The following is a 20,961-nucleotide window of genomic DNA, read 5'->3' as shown; positions in this document are numbered from 1 at the left end:
TGGCGACGCCTGGCTTCACCATCAGTACGGGGAGCGCAGCCATTTTCTCATAAAGGAAGTGAAGCCGCTCTTTTGCCAGCAGTATCTTTAACCTTTGAACCCCCGAGTGTGCCAGCACGCCGCCATATTGACTGTTGTCTTGACTGGAGGAGATAGAGAACATTTTGAGGTCCGAGAAGAAACGAAAGTGTGCTCTTAAATTCACCGAAACTGGTGCAAACTCGGCCAAAGCGGTTTTGTTTTACAAACACCGTCGCGATGGCGAGGAAGAAAAGCAAGCAGCAAGGGGTCGCCCAGAAGGAGCTTGTGCCCGGCGGACAGCAGACCGCACCGAAGAGCCCGGTCTCTCCCGGCGATGCAGCTGGCGGCGGCGGCGGCGGCGGAGATGCTGGTGTGGATCGGCTGGTCACCACCAGGGCGAACCAGGTAGCTAGCGGCGAGCCAATCGCTGCCTTTTAGCTCGTGTGTAATGTGTGTGTGTGTGTGTGTGTGTGTGTGTGTGTGTGTGTGTGTGTGTGTGTGTGTGTGTGTGTGTGTGTGTGTGTGTGTGTGTGTGTGCTAATCCGAGCATCCTCCATTGTGCTCGTATTTAACGCAGCTGCCATCCCGAGGAGGTGAAGTTGATCCGCCGCCTCGGTGTGGAGGGTGGTCGTAGTCTTTAACGTCGTGCGGATACGGAGCTTTACGTCGTTTTGGATGTTGTAATTAAATAAATAATCAGATCAACTTGGCGTGCAGGAATCGTCCCCCCCACCACCTCCACCACCACCTCCACCTCCTCCTCCCTCCTCCTCCTCCCTTTCTCCCTCTCTCCCTCTCCCTTCCCCACCCCTCCCCATCAAACAGGCGGCTTTGTCGGCAGCGGGGCTCGCAGCGCCTCTCCTCCCCCCGGACAGGTGACATCGCGCCTCGGACAGCTCGTCCACGTTTCCGGCGCTCACAACTTTTCATCCGCCCAGCTAGCGTTAGCAACAGAGGCTAGCCGGGGCTATCGCGTTGAGCTAGCGTGGCTGCAAAGCGTGCTCGCTGCCTTCAGCAGGTCTCCTCTACAGGAACCAGCCAGCAGCGAGTTAGTGAGCTAAAAAAAAAAAACAGGCAGCGGGGCGATTAACAGGGGGAGCAAACTCTCACACATGGTTTGTATCACTCGACTGTCATATTATTTACCCCCTTTTTTTTTTCCTTCCCCCCCTCCCCTCCTCCCCTCCGCCGCACCCCTCCTACTATTAAAGTGTAAACAACAGCTGATGCCAGAAAGTTTCAGTGCGAGCAGGTAACTTATGAGCCGATGATGCCGAGCTAAACCGGAGTCTGTAACATGAGGTTTCCATGTTGTGGGTGAAACCACCAAACTTAAAAAGAGAAGGTGGCACCCTGCAGACTTGACGGGCTGTCCTCTCTGCGACCTGCTAATCTCGCAAGGGACCTCAGCTTTAACTTTCAACCTGACCGTCTGGTCATTCATGACATTTTATACTTCACATTTAAGATCAATCCATTAGATCTCTGTCCCGGTTTTTGGAAACGTTCAGAAAATAAACCCCACAATATTTATCTGACAGCTCTGCGTTAAATCCCACCTTCCTTTTATAGAAGTGTGGACTCCACTTGTTACCAAACCTTTTATGGATCACCTTTGTGTTAGGCTGCGTTTGGTTTAGTTAAACGTACCTTTTGTGAACTAGAAAATGAGCACGTGTGCGCGCACATTCAATGATTAGTAGATGTTTGGAAGTTGCTTGATGACCTCTGGATCAAACTCAACATGTGATTACAGTCGATAATTCTGTCAGCTCAAGTGTCTCTATTGTTAATCTGCAATGTTGTTCTTATGTGTGCACAGCATCTATTGCACATCTGTCTGTCCTGGAAGGGGGATCTTTCCTTTTTGCTTTTTTTTTTTTTCATGTTTTTTTTTTTTTTCTTCCTAATTCAAAACAACTGTGTTTGTTGCACAGATCGTTACGTCCTTCAAGGCAAATGTGTGGCGTTGAGCAATATCAATAACTTCACTTCATTGCCTACTATATTTATTTGACATTGTCAAGTATTGAAAACAATATTTCTGAAATACCCTTTTTTTTCCTGAGTGTTAATTGACCAACAACATTATGTGTCACAGGTTGAGAAGTAATCACACTGAACCCCTTTGTGCTGTGTTTCTCTACCTAGCCCATGCACACCTGCTGCCTCCTGTGCCATCGTGAATTTAAAGACTGGGGAGCGAGCTCCGCGAATGGACTTCCGGGGGGCCACGGGACAAAGCTGGCTGATGCTGTGCCTGCGCTCTCCCAGGCCTTATTGCGGGAGGCGCCGGGGCGCAAGCTTGCTGATGCGGTGCCCTCACTGTCTCAGTCCTTGCTGGGAGAGGTGCCTCTGTGGATCTGTCAGAGCTGCTGCAAGAGTGTGGAAGAGGAGGAGAGGCGGAGCACGCAGGAGCAGCCGACGCCGGTAAATAGAAAGGGACTGATTTGGGTCAAACGTCTGGATCCTTTTCACAACTTCTGTTTACTACTTTTTAGTTAAGTTATGTTTATTTCTGCTGCTGAGGTGATCTCATCCTTACAGAGCATCACATTCACATGAGCTTACTTAATGAATAAACCTTCCCCCTCAGATAGTTTTAATAATTACTCTTCTTTTCATCTCTTTTAAAGTAACTTATTTTGTAAATGTGTCTTAAGCTGCAAATGTGAGGCAGAAGTAGCTTCTACCTTTTCTTTCTTGGCTGTTTAAAAAAAAAAAAAAAAAACACTTTACATAAAATGCTAACTTTAAGACGGACTGTCTCATCCCACATAAGCTTAACTGCAAGTGATCAAGATGTTTTGTTAATATTTGGCTCTAAAGCTAAATGTTAAAAATATAAAATGGACAGCAGAGGGAAGAATCTGCAACAAGGATCCAGTGGGGATTTTAAATCCATTCTTTTCATGTTCGTTTTTCTCATTTAAGATGAATGTATCTCTAAGATGTTTTCCTTTGTCTTGGTACCTTCTAGTTCTGTGTTACCACTACTGAAATGTAAGTCCACAGTGTGTAGACGGCCAGATGATTAACTAACATCGGTGTTGTTGTTGGATTTTTTTTCTCCTCAAATTCAGGTACCATTGTCACACTCTTCCTCCTGTAAGTCCCAGAGCTGTGGGAACGGTTACCCGGAGCAAAGTACTGTGGATTGGGACCCGAGTTCCTTCCTGTCAGCCCACAAACTGTCGGGTCTCTGGAACTCTGCCCACACCAACGGAGGGGAGCACTGCAACCACAACACTTCTTCACACACACAACAAGGTAAAAAAAATAAGAAGCATGACAGTCACGGTCATCAATGAAAACATCACTAACTGAAATTTCAGGCTGCATTGTGCGTTTCAGTTTTGTTAAACGGACAACACCTTTGTTGGACTCAGCACTCTGGATGACTCGTTAGCTTACTTACTTAGATGTGTGATACAAGTAAGGCTGTTTGTCTATTACAACTCAGAGGAACTAAGATGCATCCTATAAAAGCGTACAGTGTTCTACTTTCCAATTACAGCTCAGCATTATCACGACTACAAAATTATTTTTCGGTTATAATAATTGATAATAATTATTTATAAAATGTCAATAGGAAAGTTATGTTGATTATTTAAAAGCAACTTTAAAAAAATGTTTTATTTCGTTGATGGTAGTTTTCGCTGGAGAAAACGTTTACATAGAAAGTGTGTTTTCAAGCTGTGCTATAATCTGAGTAAATAGTTAATGTCAGTGTCAATATAAAACGTCACGGAAAAGCAGAAGAGATTGTGCCTAAACATCCAAAGCCATGCTGGCAAAACTCCCATGGATCTGGGTTTGTAATTATATTCTTTTTTACAAATCAATTCTACCAAAACACAGAGAATTACAGAAACTACCGAGCCCAGCATGTATCGAAGACTCAATAGTCCCGTGTAAAACATATCTGTCATGGAGTTGATGCAGAACATTCACATTTCACATGTATTGTCAGTCTTGAATTGTTTTACATTTTTAAATGGAGCTGTAGTAGTGTTGCATACTTTATAATAACTTACTTACCGATGTAAACTACACAATTCAAGCTAGTTGACTAGTGTTAAAGTTCCTCTCTTGGCACTGATTACAGCCTTAAAAACTTTAATTGGAACATAGAAGTTTTTTCAAGATAAAAAAAAAAAAGAAATCACCTTTAAGTGGCTTAGATGTTACATTGAGTACGTGATCTTTGAATATGGACATCGACCCTGCCTCTATCTCCATCTACCCCTCTGCTGCTTGTCTGCAGCTCGATGATGTGGACAGTTGACGAGGTTGGTCCCTTAGGCCCAACAGAAATGCTCTGCCATGGACTTGACCGCTTATTTCAAACATAATATGTCTTTAGCCTATAAACAAAACACCACATGAACATGCAAACGAGGTTGGAACTTGATTTTCATTGGGGGGGGACTTTAAAGAAGAAAGCATTACTGTACTGTGCAGGTGACTGTGAAATGTGAATAATGTTTGACAGTGACAAATGTCCCATTCAGTTTACTTTTATTTAAATAGCACCAAATCGTAACACAAGTTATCTCCGTGCAGTGTTATGTTGTAAGTTGAATACGTTACAATATTAAAGGGAGAAACTCAACAATTCCCCTTCGAGCAAGCACTTGAAGACAAGTGTGATGTACCTATAACCCACAAAAGATCCTGTACATTGAGGAAATTATTTAACATTTGTACATAAAGTCCTTTTTTCCCGCTCTAATTAATCAAAAGCAATTAGATTCATGCTAAATGAAAGAAGAATAAGGGGGAAGAGAGGCGAATCACAGCTGGGCAGCGTCATCATCTGTGTCACGCAAAGACAAAAATATTCATACCATTTGATTTGATACAACGAACATGCAAAATGTGTTTAATACGACAGGTACTAAGGAACTCAGGTGTCCTACTGTTCTGTCATATTATCTCACCACAACAATCTGATGAGATGTATCATCAGAGGAGAATTGAATGTGAAAGTGAGACCTGTCAGGTGTCTACAACATGTGAAGCACGGCAGACAGCCACTCTACGATGACTTGGCTTTTTTCTGTTTTCTTCCTGTTTCTCGTCTCTCTTCAAACCACCTCGAAGAGTTTACCTGATCTGCAACTGCGGTATTATTTCTAGTTTAGGAAATATTTTAATGAGTCATGTAGCCAAATTGCAGTTAAACAGGAGTACATGAAAGTAGTAAAATGATTCAAGTGTGTTCTGTAAAGGCCATCGGTCCTGAATAGGCACACTTACATAAAAAAATAGCACTTTTTGCTTTAATTCATTTACAAAACAGAAAACGTGATGATACTAGAAATAATATAAAATCTTTGTTTCAAGTTTATTGCAAACAGAACTACTTACAACTACATCAGAGCAAATGTTTAAAGTGGGCCTTAAGTTGCAGCAACCTGTTTCAACTTCTGCAGGCAAACTGTGTGATGGTTAGTAAGAGGTATCATCAATTTCCCAACAGAAATAAGTGTGTTGAATAATTCAAATATTGTAGTACAACTATCTCATTTTTTATTTTGGTTAGCAGAAGGGGATTTATCCTTCAGGGCTAAAACTGTCTTCCAATGCTACTTTCGTTTGCCTATAGTGATAATTGATCACTATTTGGCAGCTAAACACGCCTCCAAACTGTGGGGAATTATTTTTAATAAACATACACAGTCCAAAAAGTGAGAGTAGGAATACCAACATTTCAACACTTTGAGATTATTGAACACAGCTCTGGTCAAAGCTCTCAAACTCTGACACATGGTGGTGATTCTGTGATATGGACAGTAAAAGCCTTTGCTCGTAATGTTTTCACAAGACATTTTTAAACCAAAGTATCTTTAAATAAAATGTTAATTGTGAAGCAGCCGGTGTTTAGTGTGGAAAGCAAGGCTCCAATTGAAATGACTTTATTTAAATTTTGCCATGCTTTACATCCTCCCATCAATCCCCTTTTAAATGTTTTAAACATTTCTCCCATCTGCAGGTGTAACGGCAGGGTCAGCCTGTCTTGAGAAAAGAGGGCTTCACGAAGCGCCTGGGAAATCTGCTAAAATGTCGGGGACCAAAGTGTGTCCCTACAGTCACCCGTCATCCCAGAATTCCAGTGGATCTTCTGCTGTGAACCCCCTGTCTACCTCAGCAGACCTTTGTAAGACCACTCCCAAGCACTTCAAGACCATGTGCCGTCGACCAACGCCTCCTGGTAAGTGTTCTCGAGGGTTCAGCACCTTTTTATAGCCCAATATAAAATCCATTTGAAAAACTGAACGTTTCATATCTCTTATATAAAATCTGCATTATTCAGGAAAATCGAAGGAGCAAGATGGAACGTTTTGAATTAAATAGGTATCTAATGGAAAACACAATTTAAAGTAGAGGTGACTCCAAATTCATAACTTGTATGAATCTAGTTTTCGATTCACGGTTTGGTAAAAAAAAAATTCCCAACAAAAAAAAAAGTGTTTTCATTTATTTTCCAAAAACAGAAAATATTAAATAGTATTAATAGGACTTTACTGGCCATAATTCTTACTGTAACTGTTTAGGCTCTCAAATTGCATACTGTCGGTAAAGAAACACTCTGAGCTGTTTACTCCCAAACAGAATAATAAATATCCAGTAAGACAAGTGCAACATTCTCAGTTAACTTCAGCACAGAGTAACTTCAGCTATACAAATTGCAAAAAAAAAAGTAACTGCCTTGCTCTCTGGTTTTAAATGTTGAGGGCACAACCATCTTGTTAAAAAAGCTTAATTGAACTGTTTGACTCACAGGTGTACTGAACCAAGGAATTGTCACATTGTACTGAAAAGTTTGGGACAAATACATGTTCTGTTCCACCCCTGATTTTTTACAATACCCATTCATCCAGGACTTTGCACTTTTTTTGTGATCTTGGCAATCAACAATGCTTATTTGTTCTGCAGTTATTCTCAAAAATTGCAATGCAGTTTCTGGAGATTGTCACTCTTTTTGCAGTAAAATTGCTTGAATTGTCAAAAATTGCAAATCCAACTATAACCAAAATGGACAGTCATATTAAAAAAACACTTCCTATGATAAAAGGCATCCTGCACATCATATCAATAGCTGGAAATATATTAGTTTTCATCTGTTTTCCTTTACATAACTTGTTGGACCACAGGCACAAAGTTACAAAGAAATTCATGAGTCATAAAAGTGAAGTCGTTTTACAAAACAAACTGTGACTGTAATATAGAACACATAGGCTACATCTCCTGTAAAAAAAAAAAAAGTGCTTTAAATGTTTTTTTAAATCACATTAATTCAGCACGCAGTGTATCTCTTACAACTGTAAGGTTTTTAGAAGATCTGCATCTGATTGGAGTGATGCAGAGAAGTGCATTGATTGGTCGCTTAAATCTCATCTGCCATATTTCCCCAAACTGCATTATTTCTTTGCCTTTTCTGCCAGTCAGCCGGCATGTGGTTTGTTTTGATGGAGAGGTTAAAGAGCCTTGTTTGACTGTAAATGAGGAGTTATTGTTGTTGATTAAACAAGTTTTGTTTGGAAAGGCTTGTGCTGTAATGCCTTCAGCAGAGCTTTTATTGAGTACATTTATTGTGGGGAAATTACAGCAATTTTGCAAAATTGCAAACTCATTGGAATATTGTAGAGATCAGTTCAATTTACATGATTTATTGTGATTTTTTTTGGGGGGGAGGGACTGAATCATTTTTATAATACAGTCTTTGTTCTGTATTTATAAACTTTGCAAGCTAATATTTGTATTTTACTTTGAGCTCATTATAGTAAACCTAGTTAATCAATATGTTGTGGTACATTGATGGTAATCACATAAGTGGTAAATGGACTCCTCATCTGGAATAACAGTATCTGCATAGACACGGATAATGAACTAAACTGCAGAATTGAACATGAATTTTGTGAAAAGATGATTCGGTGTGTCTGCTGTAGAAGTTATTTTTATTCATGTTTTTCGTTGTACAGGTGAAGCCTTCCACCCTAGTGACCACCATCAACACACAGACCTGTCGGTACCTCCCAACAGCCCCACTGGCCTGTCTTCCCAGCATTCCTCCCTCCTGCCTCCAAAGCCGAACTCTGGGCAGCACGGCCATGTAACCTCCTCCTGTGGCACCGGTGTGTCCGCCCACGCTCCCTTCTCTCCGCTGGTACCAAACCTCCACTGCCCCACAGCCAAATTCAACTCTCCCAGTCCAGATAGCCCAACATCTGTCCACAAGCCCAGCCCATGTAAAAACTCCCACATTCCTGCCGTCAACACGCAACACAGCAAACTGGGCACGTCTATTATGGGCTGTAACCACTCCTGTAATGGACACAGTCCGGGAACAGTGGCCACCTCCAATGTAGGCCATCTAACAGCTGGGGCCTGCAGGTTAGTATTAATATGTCAACATTGCTTTTCTTGAATATGTTATATTGAGAAATCACCTCTGTGCTTGTGTTGATTCAGAATAAAAAAGCATTCTGGGGGGTTCAGAGCAATCTTTTCTTTTTTGTAGGGATCAAGCATGTAAGGGGCACAAAGTGACGAATGGGACATTGTGCCACCCTTCGTCTGAGCTGGAGGAGGGCGAGGATGAAGACAGCAGCTCTGAGAGGAGCTCCTGTGCTTCTTCTTCCACCAACCAGAAGGATGGGAAATACTGCGATTGCTGCTACTGCGAGTTCTTTGGACACAATGCGGTACTTTAAAACTTTTTGTAGTCACTTCTGTTGAAGTTATAAGCTCCATTTTCTGTTGCATATTTATTAAACGTAAAAAAAAAAAAAAAGCTGACAAAGTGAAACGGTATCAATATTACTACATATCATTTGCTCACAGCCTCCAGCTGCACCAACGAGCCGAAACTACGCCGAGATCCGAGAGAAGCTTCGCTCCCGTCTGACCCGGCGTAAAGAAGAGCTGCCTCAGCGTCAAGATTCAGAACTGACAGTGGCTGGTGTCATTGACAACCGGGACGTAGACGAACTGTTAGACTTCATTAACAGTTCGGAGCCCAAACCTGTCAACAGCGCCAAGGCTGCCAAAAGGGCTCGACACAAACAAAAGAAGAAGGTGTGGTAACTTTACAAATCACGTGTTTTTATTTCTTTTATTACAAAGTGAACATTTATTATCTAGTGATGCAAACTTTATTCAATATGTAGCTAGACATATTAATACGGATTCTTCAAAATGCCTCTTTACTTTTAATGGTGAATGTCACAAAAACGTCTCAACAAGATTTTCGCCCAGAGACAAGAATCTGCAACATTCAGAGAAGATTTCTTTGTAAGCAACAGTAATAAATTACAAACAGTAAAGGCGAATTCATGCTTTCAAATTCTTGAAATCTCATGCTGTGTTTACCCACTGTGGGACAGGAAGGCAACAAACTCTTGAGTTGCGTCGATAGCAGACAGACCCGTACCCAAAATGTAGTGTGAATGGAGCCATGTGCATATTCACTGACCGTGTTTAAAGTGGACATCGGTAAACACACTGAAACCATGGATTGGCTTTAACTCTGGATTAGATGCATACACCGATCCCTGCGAATCCCTCATGGATTGGCAGGAATTTTGAATTGTGTGTGGGAGGGATGGTGAACTCGACCCACAAATGAAAACTACAATATTAGGAGGTGATTAAGAAGATTAAATGACTATTGCTAAAAATCTGTTTATTATGAATCATATCAAAAACAGGGATGGATTTCATGAAAATCAGGAACTAAATGATAAAACAAGACCTTCCCAAACATTTGATGCCATCTTTAGGTACTTTTTGACCCTCAGTGCTACAGATACATTTTGGTCAATATCAAAATAGTTGTTCAATATACCATTTATTTTAACACTTAAATGTTTGTGTGTACGTATTTTCACTTTCATACTTGTCCGGTGTCTGTTGTAGGAAAAGGCTCAGCAGGGCAACATGGGTGCTGCAGGCAGTGACCCCCACTCCACTCCATCTGAGCCTGTCGACGAGCCCCTTCCTGATGGTTCAGAAGCCAGTCGGCTGCTCGACTGGCCTCAGCTGGAACTCGAACGCGTTAACAGTTTTCTCACAAGTCGACTGGAGGAGATTAAGAACACCATTAAAGACTCAATCCGGGCCTCCTTTAGCATGTACGACCTCAATCTGGATGTCAATGACTTCCCAAAGAAGGCAGCCACGTTGGAGGGAAACCATTTACTGTCCCACCTCAATGGTTCCTCTGACTTGCAGCAGATAGATCTTGACCTCTCTCCTCTTTCACTCGGAACCTTTAAGAGCCACCTGGACCTGGTTAATGGATGGGAGGACACGACCACTGTCTCATCCCCTAATGCCACCACCACTGCATCAGGGGTCAGCGCTGCTTCAAAGGACATCCAGCGGTTGCACACTACCCCGAGCCTCTCAAAGCTCATCAGAGTTCGATCCCCCGAAAGATGCACTTCCACTGGCTCTGAGTGTTTGCCACAGGTGCCAGCCCAAGCAACGGCTAAATCAAAGGAGGACACCACCGATCCCAAGACCACAGCAGCTGGGAACAGTGGTGCAAAGTCAAAGAAGAATAAAAAGCAGCAGCAAAGACAGGAGCCATCTGTGTCAGAGCAAAACTCCAGCAAACCAACCAAAGCTGCCTGTGGGACCGAAGCACACAAAACCAACGATTCTAAAGAAATGGCGTCAAATGGCTCAAAGTCTGGCAACAAACAACCTCAGCACTTTGCAGACAACCAGAGAAATGGCCCTAAGAAAGCTGAGGAGGGCAGATCATTCAAACATACAACAAATGGAGCAAACAGCGGCCCCTTGAGCGCGCAAAGGGGGAAAGGCGACACAGAGACACGAGGAGGTCGGTCTGAGCAGGATTCAGAAAGCAAAACTCATCCCACCATTCAAGCTTATGGGCAACAACAGCAACAGCAGCAATCCAAGGGGAAAAATAAGAAGAACAAGAACAAGGGGGAAAAATCCAGCAGTGCTATTGGTATGGGAGGATATCTTTATTTACAACAAAGTGTGCATAATTGTTAATGTGTCTTGATTTTTAATGTCTACATCTAATTTCTGCACCCTCTTTTCATTCCTTAGATGATGTGTTTCTCCCTAAAGATGTGGATCCAACAGAAATGGATGAGATTGATCGGGAAGTGGAGTACTTTAAAAGGTAAGTTCTGCCCAGGGGTGTATTTAAAAAAAAAACCACACAAAAAAACCAAAACCTGGGATCTTTTTCATCTCCTCCTCTTCTTATTTGTCTCTATTTGTTCCCTGTAGGTTTTGCCTCGATTCTGCTAAGCAAACTCGCCAGAAGGTAGCAGTGAATTGGTCCAACTTCACCCTCAAAAAGGTTCCTTCCAATGCAGCTCAATAACTTGGATGAGTGCCAGACATACAAAGCTTCAAACCACAAACTCTTTCAATCGAGCCCTATTTGGCCTGAGGCCTTCTCTCATTCCCAGTTTACTTCTCTTCCTCACTAAGCCAAGGGACCCCTGGTTCAAAATCCTACTCTCCATTCAAAAGACTGAAACATAACCCGTGGCTAACAAGCCAGGGATCATTCTCCAGGCAAACTTTACCCTTTGCTATTATTGCAATGTTCACTAAATGAGAGATGCAAAAAATGGAAAAAAAAGTCTGTTGAATCAACTGCATCCATGTGCTTACGTATGTAGTATGTAAACAAATACCTTACATGAAATAAATGTTTTTATCACAAATCTGAGACATTTTAACGTTGTTAAACTTCTGAAATCCATTGAGTTCAATTTGGTGCTCATCGTCCATGATGTTCTGTGTTGCTAGTTTCCCACCTACAACACCAGTCTCACCAGACACTAAGACTGATTGTTTTATGCTGAACAACTGTCAGAAAAGGAGCACAAGACAACATTTTGACCTAATTTTATCTAAAAAGAACCACTTGTACCCGTCTGCAGGAAGCAATGGTCACCACAGTTACATTAATGCTACTCACGAGCCCGCAGTACATCTTGTGCTTTTTTTTATGGCTTTCAATTCAAATATTTGTCTTAAATTTGAATGGTGATTAAAGAATGATTTGATAATTTAAAAAAAAGAAAAGGAAATGACAAACACTTGACCTACCTGCTATACTGTCTTGTTATAAAATGCCAAAAAAACAACACATGAATGTTTGACAGTTAGTGGACAAGTAACACTAATATTATATTTCACAATTTAATTTTACATTTGACCTTCAGTGTGCATCTTAAACATAAATCCAATTTAAGTACTCTGGAAAATATGTCCCAAGGTATGAAATGCAGGACAGAAACATCTTAACAGTCTCCCAGTCTTGTATTGAGAAAAGTTCCATGTCTGTTGCTTCAATGTCGATCCTCCTGTGGTGTTTAGTCTTGAACTATTATCTCTTAGTGATATCCAATATACACTCTGTAGAAGAAAGTCCTTTACCACAACTACTCTCACTCTCAAACTGTTATTTCAAACCGCTACATCCCAGCAGTGACAGGAACACCGGTGTGCAATGTTTATTTTAATGGAACTATGACAGTTAATTTCAATGCTTGTACATACTGAGTGGATATTTTTGGCACTTTTTGAACCTTTGTCTTGCGTTTCTGAGGGTTGTGTGTGTGTGCGTGCGCGTGCGTGCGTGCGTGCGTGTGACTGACTGAGAAGTACATTTTCAACTATACTATTATTTTTTTTTCTGTACTGTAACCTTGGTGGCACCCTCCACCTTAGCTAACCTATCTGGCACTTAAGTCTTGATTATCCTTTGGTGATAAATATCACAGAAGAGAGACCTTTGGGACGTGGGTATTACACCAGTATCAATGTTTTAGCTGATGGCTTTCATTGCGATGGATTCATTTTTTATTTTTTTTCCGAAATCTGTGCTGAGATTTTTTTTTGTTGTTGTTTTAATATAACATTTGATGCTTTCTAGGTTATATTCAATTAGAGAAGATTATCTTAATGTTTCGAATGTAGATTTATACTATACCAATAATAGCCAAGTGTATGTTGGCTTGTTTCTTTTTATTCACTTTTGATACTGTGAAAAATCTTTCGTTCAGAAAGATTAAAAACAATACAGTTTTGACAAAAAAAAAAAAAAAAGTGTGGTCTTTGTTTTCTAAGTTCATCTTTTTTATTTGGTATCTGTGACGCTGCATCTGCAGCACAGCAGCTGGAGGAGTCGTGCGGTCGCAGCGGCTCTGTAAGGTTTGACCCTTCCGGCTTTCCGTACATTCACATCTATTCCTTGTGTGTAAACATGTGGATTCAGTATATTCACTGACTTGCGTGGCGAGTGTTTGGTGAATCACTTTTTTTTTTTTTTTTTTTTTTCTGAAGTATACAGGAAGTCGTAGTTGTATTCATAAATAAAATGGAGACCGAAAATCGAGCCAAAAAGGTAAGTTTATAGCGCTTAATATCATTCACACTATAAAGAGGCTACGCTAGCGGAAGTTAGCGAGCTAGTCGAGCGTTAGCTTGTGTCCAGTCGTGTTTACATGCGTTGTTTTCTCCATCGGGCTGTTAAAAAGCACCGAAACAGGCCAACGAGTAACGTTAAACCAAAGTGTTTGAATACCAGGTTGGTTCAATTAGATTATACGTGAATGTGCGCCGTGCTTGCTCGAGCTAGTTTCATTAGCCGTGAGGCTCCGTGGTAAATACTTACGCGGAAACTCAAGTAAAAAAAAAAAACTTCCACAATATCACAACCCGCTTTTCTGTCAGGTTCAAATATAAAAGTGCTGTAATGAGTTTGCGGTTTCCTTAACAAATATGTGTAGTTGATAATTACACAGAAGAAACGGCAGCTATTAGTTTCATCATAAAACGGAAACGTAAAGCGTGTGTTAATTATCTGTACACGGTATGAACCGCTTAAAATAACCACCGCGTCTTTAATCTGCTTTATTACCACCTGTTTCTGCACAGCATGCTGCAGTGAAACGTAATAGAGGGAGACCGCCTCGTATCTGGAGGCCGTTCAGGCTCAATGCTTCTGTTGATGTGTTTGTGCAGAGGTCCGCTGGGGAGGATGACCGGTCTGGCTCCGAGGGGCCGGAGGACGACGTCCCCTACGTGCCCTACATCCCGTTCAAAATCAGAAAGCAACAAATGGTACGTTATTGTGCATATTGCTCTGCTGTGTAAAGGGGGGGCCAAGATCCCAAAATTGGTAGGTAGGTCTGTCACTTCGTGGGAAAGTACGTGTTACCCGGTTAATGTCGAGCAACGTGGAGCGAGATTGGAAGTTATTAGGAATTCAACGTGTCAAAAAAAACAACCCTGGTATTTGCCCATTGGTGGTGACTCTGGTTGTCGGTCGGTCGGGGTGGCGAGGCCGACTGTTAACTCCGTTATCCAAGACCGGCTCTGATGTCGCGTTTGGACACATCGGCAGGATTTCAGAGTCACGGTCAGAACATGAAACTACTTTACTGTCATTTGAAAATCATCGCACACATCCAAGCTCCGAGAAGAAGGTGCATACCACAAGTGGAAGTGCCATATCACTAAGAAACGGCACTTACCACTTTCCACTGAGAGACATCCCACCTACCAATTTAGGATCTTGCTGTGTCCACATTTAATAAATGTTTTATGTTAATGTCATTTTGTGTTTTTCCCAGCTGCATCAATCCACATTTAATAAATGTTTTATGTTAATGTCATTTTGTGTTTTTGCTGCACTCGTTCACTGCAAGCTGCAGGGACAGTTTTCAGCCTTACAACAATGCTCGATGTCATGTTACCTTGTTTAAAAATGATCATAATGAGTTGGCAGTAAACTATATAGATTTAGGATTTTGGAACAAGATAGCTCTGGTATCGGACCGAGAACCAATGTCAGCAGGTATCTACGTTGAGATACCGTATCGGACTATTTTCTCAAGTATATCAACTTCGCACCCAGTGACCATATTTTAAAATGTAATGTATTTTTTTTTTTTTTTTAAACATATTTACCTCACAGCTACATAAGATGTCACGTCTGCGAGGGAAGGCAGTGGACGAGGAGCACAAGGACAGTGGGGAGGAGCAGAGGGATGAGGACGAGGGTCTTGGTCCACGCTCCAATGTCAGTCTCCTTGATCAGCATCAACACCTCAAGGAAAAAGCAGAAGGTATCAAACTATATCCAACCACGTATTATGATTGTCGCCCCTTCAATTGTTTAAATCCTATTTCACTTCACTGTATGGATTCTGTATCACCTCATCTACTTAATGTTTTGTGTCAACAGCCCGTAAGGAGTCTGCTAAGGAGAAGCAGCTGAAAGAGGAAGAGAAGATTCTTGAAAGCGTTGCAGAGGGCAGAGGTAAAATGATATCCCTGTCAAGTCAAATTCATAATTTGATTTTTTTTCAACTTGAAGGTGATAAAGCAATTCGTGCAAAATGCAAAACTTTTCAAAACTAACTGTGGCGACTTTCAACTGTCTTCTATTAGCTCTGATGTCTGTGAAGGAAATGGCCAAAGGTATCATATACGATGATCCCATAAAAACAAGGTGAGCTCTTCATCAGTGAATTTTGTAAAGTAAAATATTGTATGTCGAGTTTTTATTTTCACTATTTTGATTTAACCTGAATATTCTATCCAGCTGGAAAGCACCACGCTACATCCTGAACATGCCAGACACCAGACACGAACGCGTCAGGAAGAAGTTCCACATCCTGGTTGATGGAGATGGCATCCCTCCTCCAATCAAAAGCTTCAGAGAGATGAAGTTGCCACCAGGTAACCCCCACACTCTCTGTCCCACATGTGAAACACACACTTTGTCTTCCTGTATGAAGCCTTTAATGGTCCCACATGATTAACAACCAACAACAAATCTGTGTTTATCTTGTTTGCAGCAATTCTGAAAGGTTTAAAAAAGAAGGGAATTGTGCACCCGACACCGATTCAGATTCAAGGAATCCCCACAGTGTGAGTAACAGCATGTGGACCTGGAACACAAACTGCAGTATCCTGTGTGAAGTTTGTATTTAGGTTAAGCACATGTGAACTGTTACTTGACTGACAGTGTTTATCTTGCAGTCTGTCAGGTCGAGACATGATTGGCATTGCCTTCACTGGATCAGGAAAGACTTTGGTCTTCACTCTGCCAATCATCATGTTTTCCCTGGAACAAGAGAAGAGGCTCCCGTTCTTTAAGAGAGAAGGACCGTATGGACTCATCATCTGTCCTTCAGTAAGACATGCAAGACAAACCTCTTTCAAAGATGACACAGCTTGGAATAAATTACAAAGTCCGTTTTTTAGGGTTGATTTCAAAGCTGAGGATTATTGAAGTCATGAAATTAAGTTTCTCACATTTTTCCCTGACATTAGCTGAGAGAAACTTTCTCATTTTTCTTGTACTCATGACTATTTAAGCTTGTGATTTTAATACCCCGTCTTTTATTCCAGCGAGAGTTGGCGAGGCAGACACATGGCATCATCGAGTATTACTGCAAGCTACTGGAAGAGGAAGGGGCTCCTCAGCTGCGCACTGCCCTCTGCATCGGAGGAATGTCTGTCAAAGATCAGATGGAGGTTGTAAAACAGTAAGTATGAATGACTGTGTGGAAAAAAAAAGATCTGGATTTTATCCAGAATTTCTGTTAGATTTAGTTTTCAGCAAAACTTGCATGAATCGGCTGCATCATTCTCAGAGGAGCCACATGTCAAATATGAAACATTCCTTTCATAATGCTTCACAGTTGGTATCCGATAAAGGAAAAAAAAAAAAAATCAACAGCATTACTACATGAGGACCGAGGCGACAATAATACTGTATTTTAAAAAGCCCGATCAGTAAACAGTCCTCTGAGTTCATTTTGCCTCTGACTCTGTGTGTCCTCTTGGTGATAGTGGTGTCCACATGATGGTCGCCACCCCTGGAAGATTGATGGACTTGCTGCAGAAGAAGATGGTGAGCCTCGACATATGCCGCTACTTGGCTCTGGACGAAGCTGACAGGATGATTGACATGGGTTTTGAAGAGGACATCAGGACCATCTTCTCCTACTTCAAGGTGAGGCTCTCCTTTGTGGCATTAACTGTTAATAACCATATCACCATTGCAGCAGTTTTTCCTTATCCACTGTTCTATGTCGTGGTTGTTATAGCCTTCACCAGACGGGGCGCTTTGTAAAGCCAGTGTGGCAAAGTAAAGAGGAATATTATTGGTCTTCAGTTCTAGTAGGATGCACACTAGATGATGGAAAGTCTTCTGCTACACTCAAACAAATGTGTTCCTTCATCTGTTTTGACAAATTCACACTTTTCCAGGCAATCATTGAACTTTTCTTCTGATTTTTACACTGAAATGTTATGTGTCTGGAAATCTTTACAATTTGCTACAAAATGTATCCATGGAATCCACTTCTAAGTACACTTAGGAAATGTATCTTTCCACAGTCCTGATGTTGTCAGAGGGAGCACGTTTCACCTCTTTGAGGCTTTAGCTGTAGCTGGCCAGATAGTTTTGTCTTCCAGCTGCTGCACTCAGAGAGCTGACACTGGATTTTTTTTTTTTTTTTTTTTTTTTTTGGTGGCCAAGCTCTTGCCATGAAAATAAGAGTATTAACTCTGTTATGTTTCATTATCTAGGGACAAAGACAAACCCTGCTTTTCAGCGCCACTATGCCCAAGAAGATCCAGAACTTTGCCAAGAGTGCGCTGGTCAAACCGATCACTATTAACGTGGGCCGGGCCGGCGCTGCCAGCTTGGATGTCATCCAGGTGTGTTGGTATTTCACTGAGAAGAATATGCATTACATTTTGTTTACAAACGCACTTGTGTAAAATTGTTGATTGAATTATGTTTGCGAGGCCAGCTCTCTAAACATGCATGTCTTTCACTGAGTGAGGGATAGTTTTATATCACCGATTGGCTGAATGCCGTGTGACTGAATGTACAAATTAAAGGCCCTCATTTGAAATGAGAAGCCCGTGAGTGTTTTTATTCACAGTCCAGCCATATACTCAGTTTTGAGCTCGTCTTGTTTTGTGTTTGCAGGAAGTGGAGTATGTCAAAGAGGAGGCCAAGATGGTTTACCTCCTAGAGTGTCTCCAGAAAACACCACCTCCAGTCAGTACTTCCACATATATTGACAATGACATACCTACAACGCATCAAATCAAACGTGTCACAAGCCTCCCTTCATTATGACAGGTGCTGATATTTGCTGAGAAGAAGGCCGATGTCGATGCCATCCATGAGTATCTGTTGCTTAAAGGAGTAGAGGCAGTGGCCATACATGGAGGAAAAGGTATGCAAAACTGTTGTTATCATTAAAATACATAGCAATCAGCACAGAGTAATAGTACATTCAGGATTGTAGTATTTTGAGGAATGTCCAACCCAAAATCAAGCTTAGGTCAGAGCACTCACAGGGCCTGATTTACTAAGATCTCAAATAAAGGGTACCAAATTGTGTGTTCCTTCCAGAAGTTTGCACATTTTTTTTTTTTGCACCCGTTTTGCGGGTGATTTACTAAGAGTAATTCTGTCATTGAAATCGGGTGCAAATCGCTGTATATAAATGAGGTGTTTGTCTGTGTTAAAGTGATTCCAGCAATGGAAAACAGAGCGACCGCAAAAGGAAAAGGAAATCTGATCCCATTGAAATTAAGAAATATAAATATAACGAGAACAAAACGCCTTATAAGAGATTACTAGCAAGAAAGTCAATACCGGGGGAAAAACACAAAGGCGAAAAAAAGGCTTCATAATAAAACGTCGGCAAATAAAAGAGGAGGGATGTTGGATGAGATCCTCTAACAAACACCGATCAGCGGGTCCAGATCTTTCTGGTGATTTAGTGTCTCCTTCTCACCACAATAAGAGCAGCTGTGTCTCTAGATTTGCGCATGTGATTAATACGCTCCTTCAATCGTACTAAAATAAACACGCAATCACTTCTCCTGTTTCTACTTTCAGGTTTAGTAAATATCGTTGCAGGTGCTAAATTGTTCTATTTTGCACCTTCAAGTGGAAACGCCCAATATTACATATGTGTGCAGGCAAACACGCAAAATGGACAACCTGTGTTAAATTGTACATTTGAAAGACGCAATCCTCACTGCACGTCGTTAGTAAATCTGCTTGGACATTTCTTTGCGGGTGGTGTGGAGTTTGCACGTGATTTTACACACGCAGACGTTTAGTAAATCAGGCCCACACTGTATGTACTGTATGTACACAGCCTTACTCTTCACTTTTCTTGTAGTTGCTCAATATTACCACCAGATGCCCTCCTGCTTGCAAATGTCACCCTTTCTGTTTCACAGTTGCTGTTAAATTGCTGCCTGATCGTTTCTGTGACGCAGAAATAATTTTCTCATTTCATTTTCTGGTTAAACACAGTTTTGTTTAAGTGACATTTGTTGATTGTTTTTCAGATCAGGAGGAAAGAACCAAAGCCATTGAAGCATTCAAAGAAGGAAAGAAAGACGTCTTGGTCGCCACAGATGTTGCCTCCAAGGGTCTGGATTTCCCAGCTATTCAGCATGTGGTGAACTATGACATGCCTGAGGAGATAGAGAACTATGGTAAGAGGGTATGAATATATATGTATGTGTATATAGATAGATATGGCTTTGCCCCTTTAAAATTGTTGCATTATGTATTCATCAGTTGTCCTTACATTTCTAAAGCTAGTTTCTCTCTTCAGTCCACAGAATTGGAAGAACTGGACGATCAGGCAAGACTGGTATTGCCACGACATTCATCAATAAAGGCTGCGGTAAGAAAAACAGTCACAAGACCAAAGTCTGATTCCTTAGTATGTAGGAGTAGTAACCTTGTTTCAGTATCGGGGCCAGAGTAAGGTAGCTGTCCACCTTTGTCTTGTGCAGAGGTTGTAGTGAAGACTTACAGAAACGTGACGGAAATAATGTCAAATCTCAAACTGCAGTAATTATGGTACACTTAGAAAGGAGGGCTGAGATACACTGAGGTTTCAGATTGTGCAGACTTTCTTAAATGCGTTTAAAACACCACCACAGATTGATCAGGTTTTGGTTGTTAATTTAGTTTTTGTATAAATCTGACAATGGATGCATCAATAAGAGGGCCCAGATTCAGAATTTCTTTGCAGTGTTTAAACTGAATTTAGTTTAGTTTTGTAGATTGTTGAATGGCATAAGTTAACAGGAAGCTTATGTCTTTCCCAATAGATGAGTCCGTATTGATGGATCTGAAAGCTCTGCTTGTTGAAGCCAAGCAGAAAGTTCCTCCAGTCCTGCAGGTCCTCCAGACAGGAGACGAGACCATGTTGGATATTGGAGGTGAGTTTTTCATATCAAATACAGTTCCCATCTTTATTTCAGGGCCCACATGCTCGTCTCTCATTAGTTACTTTGCTTCGCTTAAAATGTTTCTCTAATCTACTGGGATTATTTCCAATTCAGAGATCCAAGTGTGTCTAACATATCAAATGTTTTCACAGGAGAGAGGGGCTGTACTTTCTGTGGTGGTCTTGGCCATCGCATTACAGACTGTCCGAAGTTGGAGGCCATGCAGACCAAGCAGGTCACCAACATCGGGCGGAAAGACTACCTGGCTCATAGCTCAATGGACTTCTAATAGCTTTTAATCAAAGGGAAGATTCTCCACTGGCCCACGGAACTGAGAAACATTTCTGAAGAAACTCTGGTTATGTGTCGTGTCACCGAGTGAAGGAAGTGTATTTTATCATCACCTACAATGATCTGCAGGTCTGTTAGATGAAAGGATTGGTAGCTTGGAACGTCTTCCCCAATTTTTCTCCCACTTGTTACAGATACGGTGTTTTTGTAACATACCTTTTTGAAGCTCTATTTGTAAATAAAACTCCTATATTTGTTACGGATTTTTGGGGCTATTCTCTAGAAAAACGGAGAGGTGTGGCATCAGTTTTGTGTGGTGAGGAAGTTGCTAAAACAAGCAGA

The 20,961-nt window shown here is 41.4% G+C and overlaps 2 protein-coding genes across 3 annotated transcripts; both read left to right on the top strand.

Moving 5' to 3' along the window:
* Positions 1 to 143: 143 nt before the first annotated feature.
* On the top strand, positions 144 to 12,111 carry fam193b (family with sequence similarity 193 member B). 2 transcript variants are annotated; one of them, XM_069696964.1, is made up of 10 exons: positions 144 to 426; positions 2,173 to 2,451; positions 3,105 to 3,291; positions 6,020 to 6,238; positions 8,010 to 8,421; positions 8,549 to 8,732; positions 8,872 to 9,105; positions 9,946 to 11,011; positions 11,116 to 11,191; positions 11,302 to 12,111. In XM_069696964.1, exons 1-10 carry the CDS (start codon positions 259 to 261, stop codon positions 11,396 to 11,398), a joined length of 2,922 nt encoding a protein of 973 aa, XP_069553065.1. In that variant the 5' UTR covers positions 144 to 258; the 3' UTR covers positions 11,399 to 12,111. The 2 variants fall into 2 exon arrangements, with proteins under 2 accessions (XP_069553065.1, XP_069553066.1); XM_069696965.1 differs by lacking the exon at positions 144 to 426 and adding an exon at positions 1,021 to 1,136.
* A 1,176-nt stretch (positions 12,112 to 13,287) lies between these two features.
* On the top strand, positions 13,288 to 20,882 carry ddx41 (DEAD-box helicase 41). The gene is made up of 17 exons (XM_069696952.1): positions 13,288 to 13,435; positions 14,056 to 14,154; positions 15,011 to 15,161; positions 15,281 to 15,355; positions 15,487 to 15,547; positions 15,641 to 15,777; positions 15,897 to 15,969; positions 16,081 to 16,234; positions 16,453 to 16,589; positions 16,897 to 17,059; positions 17,638 to 17,769; positions 18,047 to 18,118; positions 18,203 to 18,299; positions 19,432 to 19,581; positions 19,704 to 19,775; positions 20,209 to 20,319; positions 20,481 to 20,882. Exons 1-17 carry the CDS (start codon positions 13,409 to 13,411, stop codon positions 20,615 to 20,617), a joined length of 1,848 nt encoding a protein of 615 aa, XP_069553053.1. The 5' UTR covers positions 13,288 to 13,408; the 3' UTR covers positions 20,618 to 20,882.
* Positions 20,883 to 20,961: the final 79 nt, after the last annotated feature.

Source organism: Brachyistius frenatus, unplaced genomic scaffold (genome assembly GCF_029030835.1).
Source record: "Brachyistius frenatus isolate BFR_SWC_R1_liver_20210118 unplaced genomic scaffold, ASM2903083v1 Contig_22, whole genome shotgun sequence".
Taxonomy (NCBI): Eukaryota; Metazoa; Chordata; class Actinopteri; family Embiotocidae; genus Brachyistius; species Brachyistius frenatus.
Note: the sequence above shows the minus strand (reverse complement) of the source record. Positions and strands in the feature narration are given on the sequence as shown.

Bases quoted from the DNA above. Each gene is read 5' to 3' on its own strand.
- fam193b (XM_069696964.1), top strand. From the start codon at position 259: ATGGCGAGGAAGAAAAGCAAGCAGCAAGGGGTCGCCCAGAAGGAGCTT. The intron at 427-2,172 runs GTAGCTAGCGGC...TTCTCTACCTAG, and splicing joins TCACCACCAGGGCGAACCAG to CCCATGCACACCTGCTGCCT. The intron at 11,192-11,301 runs GTAAGTTCTGCC...TGTTCCCTGTAG, and splicing joins GAAGTGGAGTACTTTAAAAG to GTTTTGCCTCGATTCTGCTA.
- ddx41 (XM_069696952.1), top strand. From the start codon at position 13,409: ATGGAGACCGAAAATCGAGCCAAAAAG. The intron at 14,155-15,010 runs GTACGTTATTGT...TTTACCTCACAG, and splicing joins AAATCAGAAAGCAACAAATG to CTACATAAGATGTCACGTCT. The intron at 20,320-20,480 runs GTGAGTTTTTCA...ATGTTTTCACAG, and splicing joins GACCATGTTGGATATTGGAG to GAGAGAGGGGCTGTACTTTC.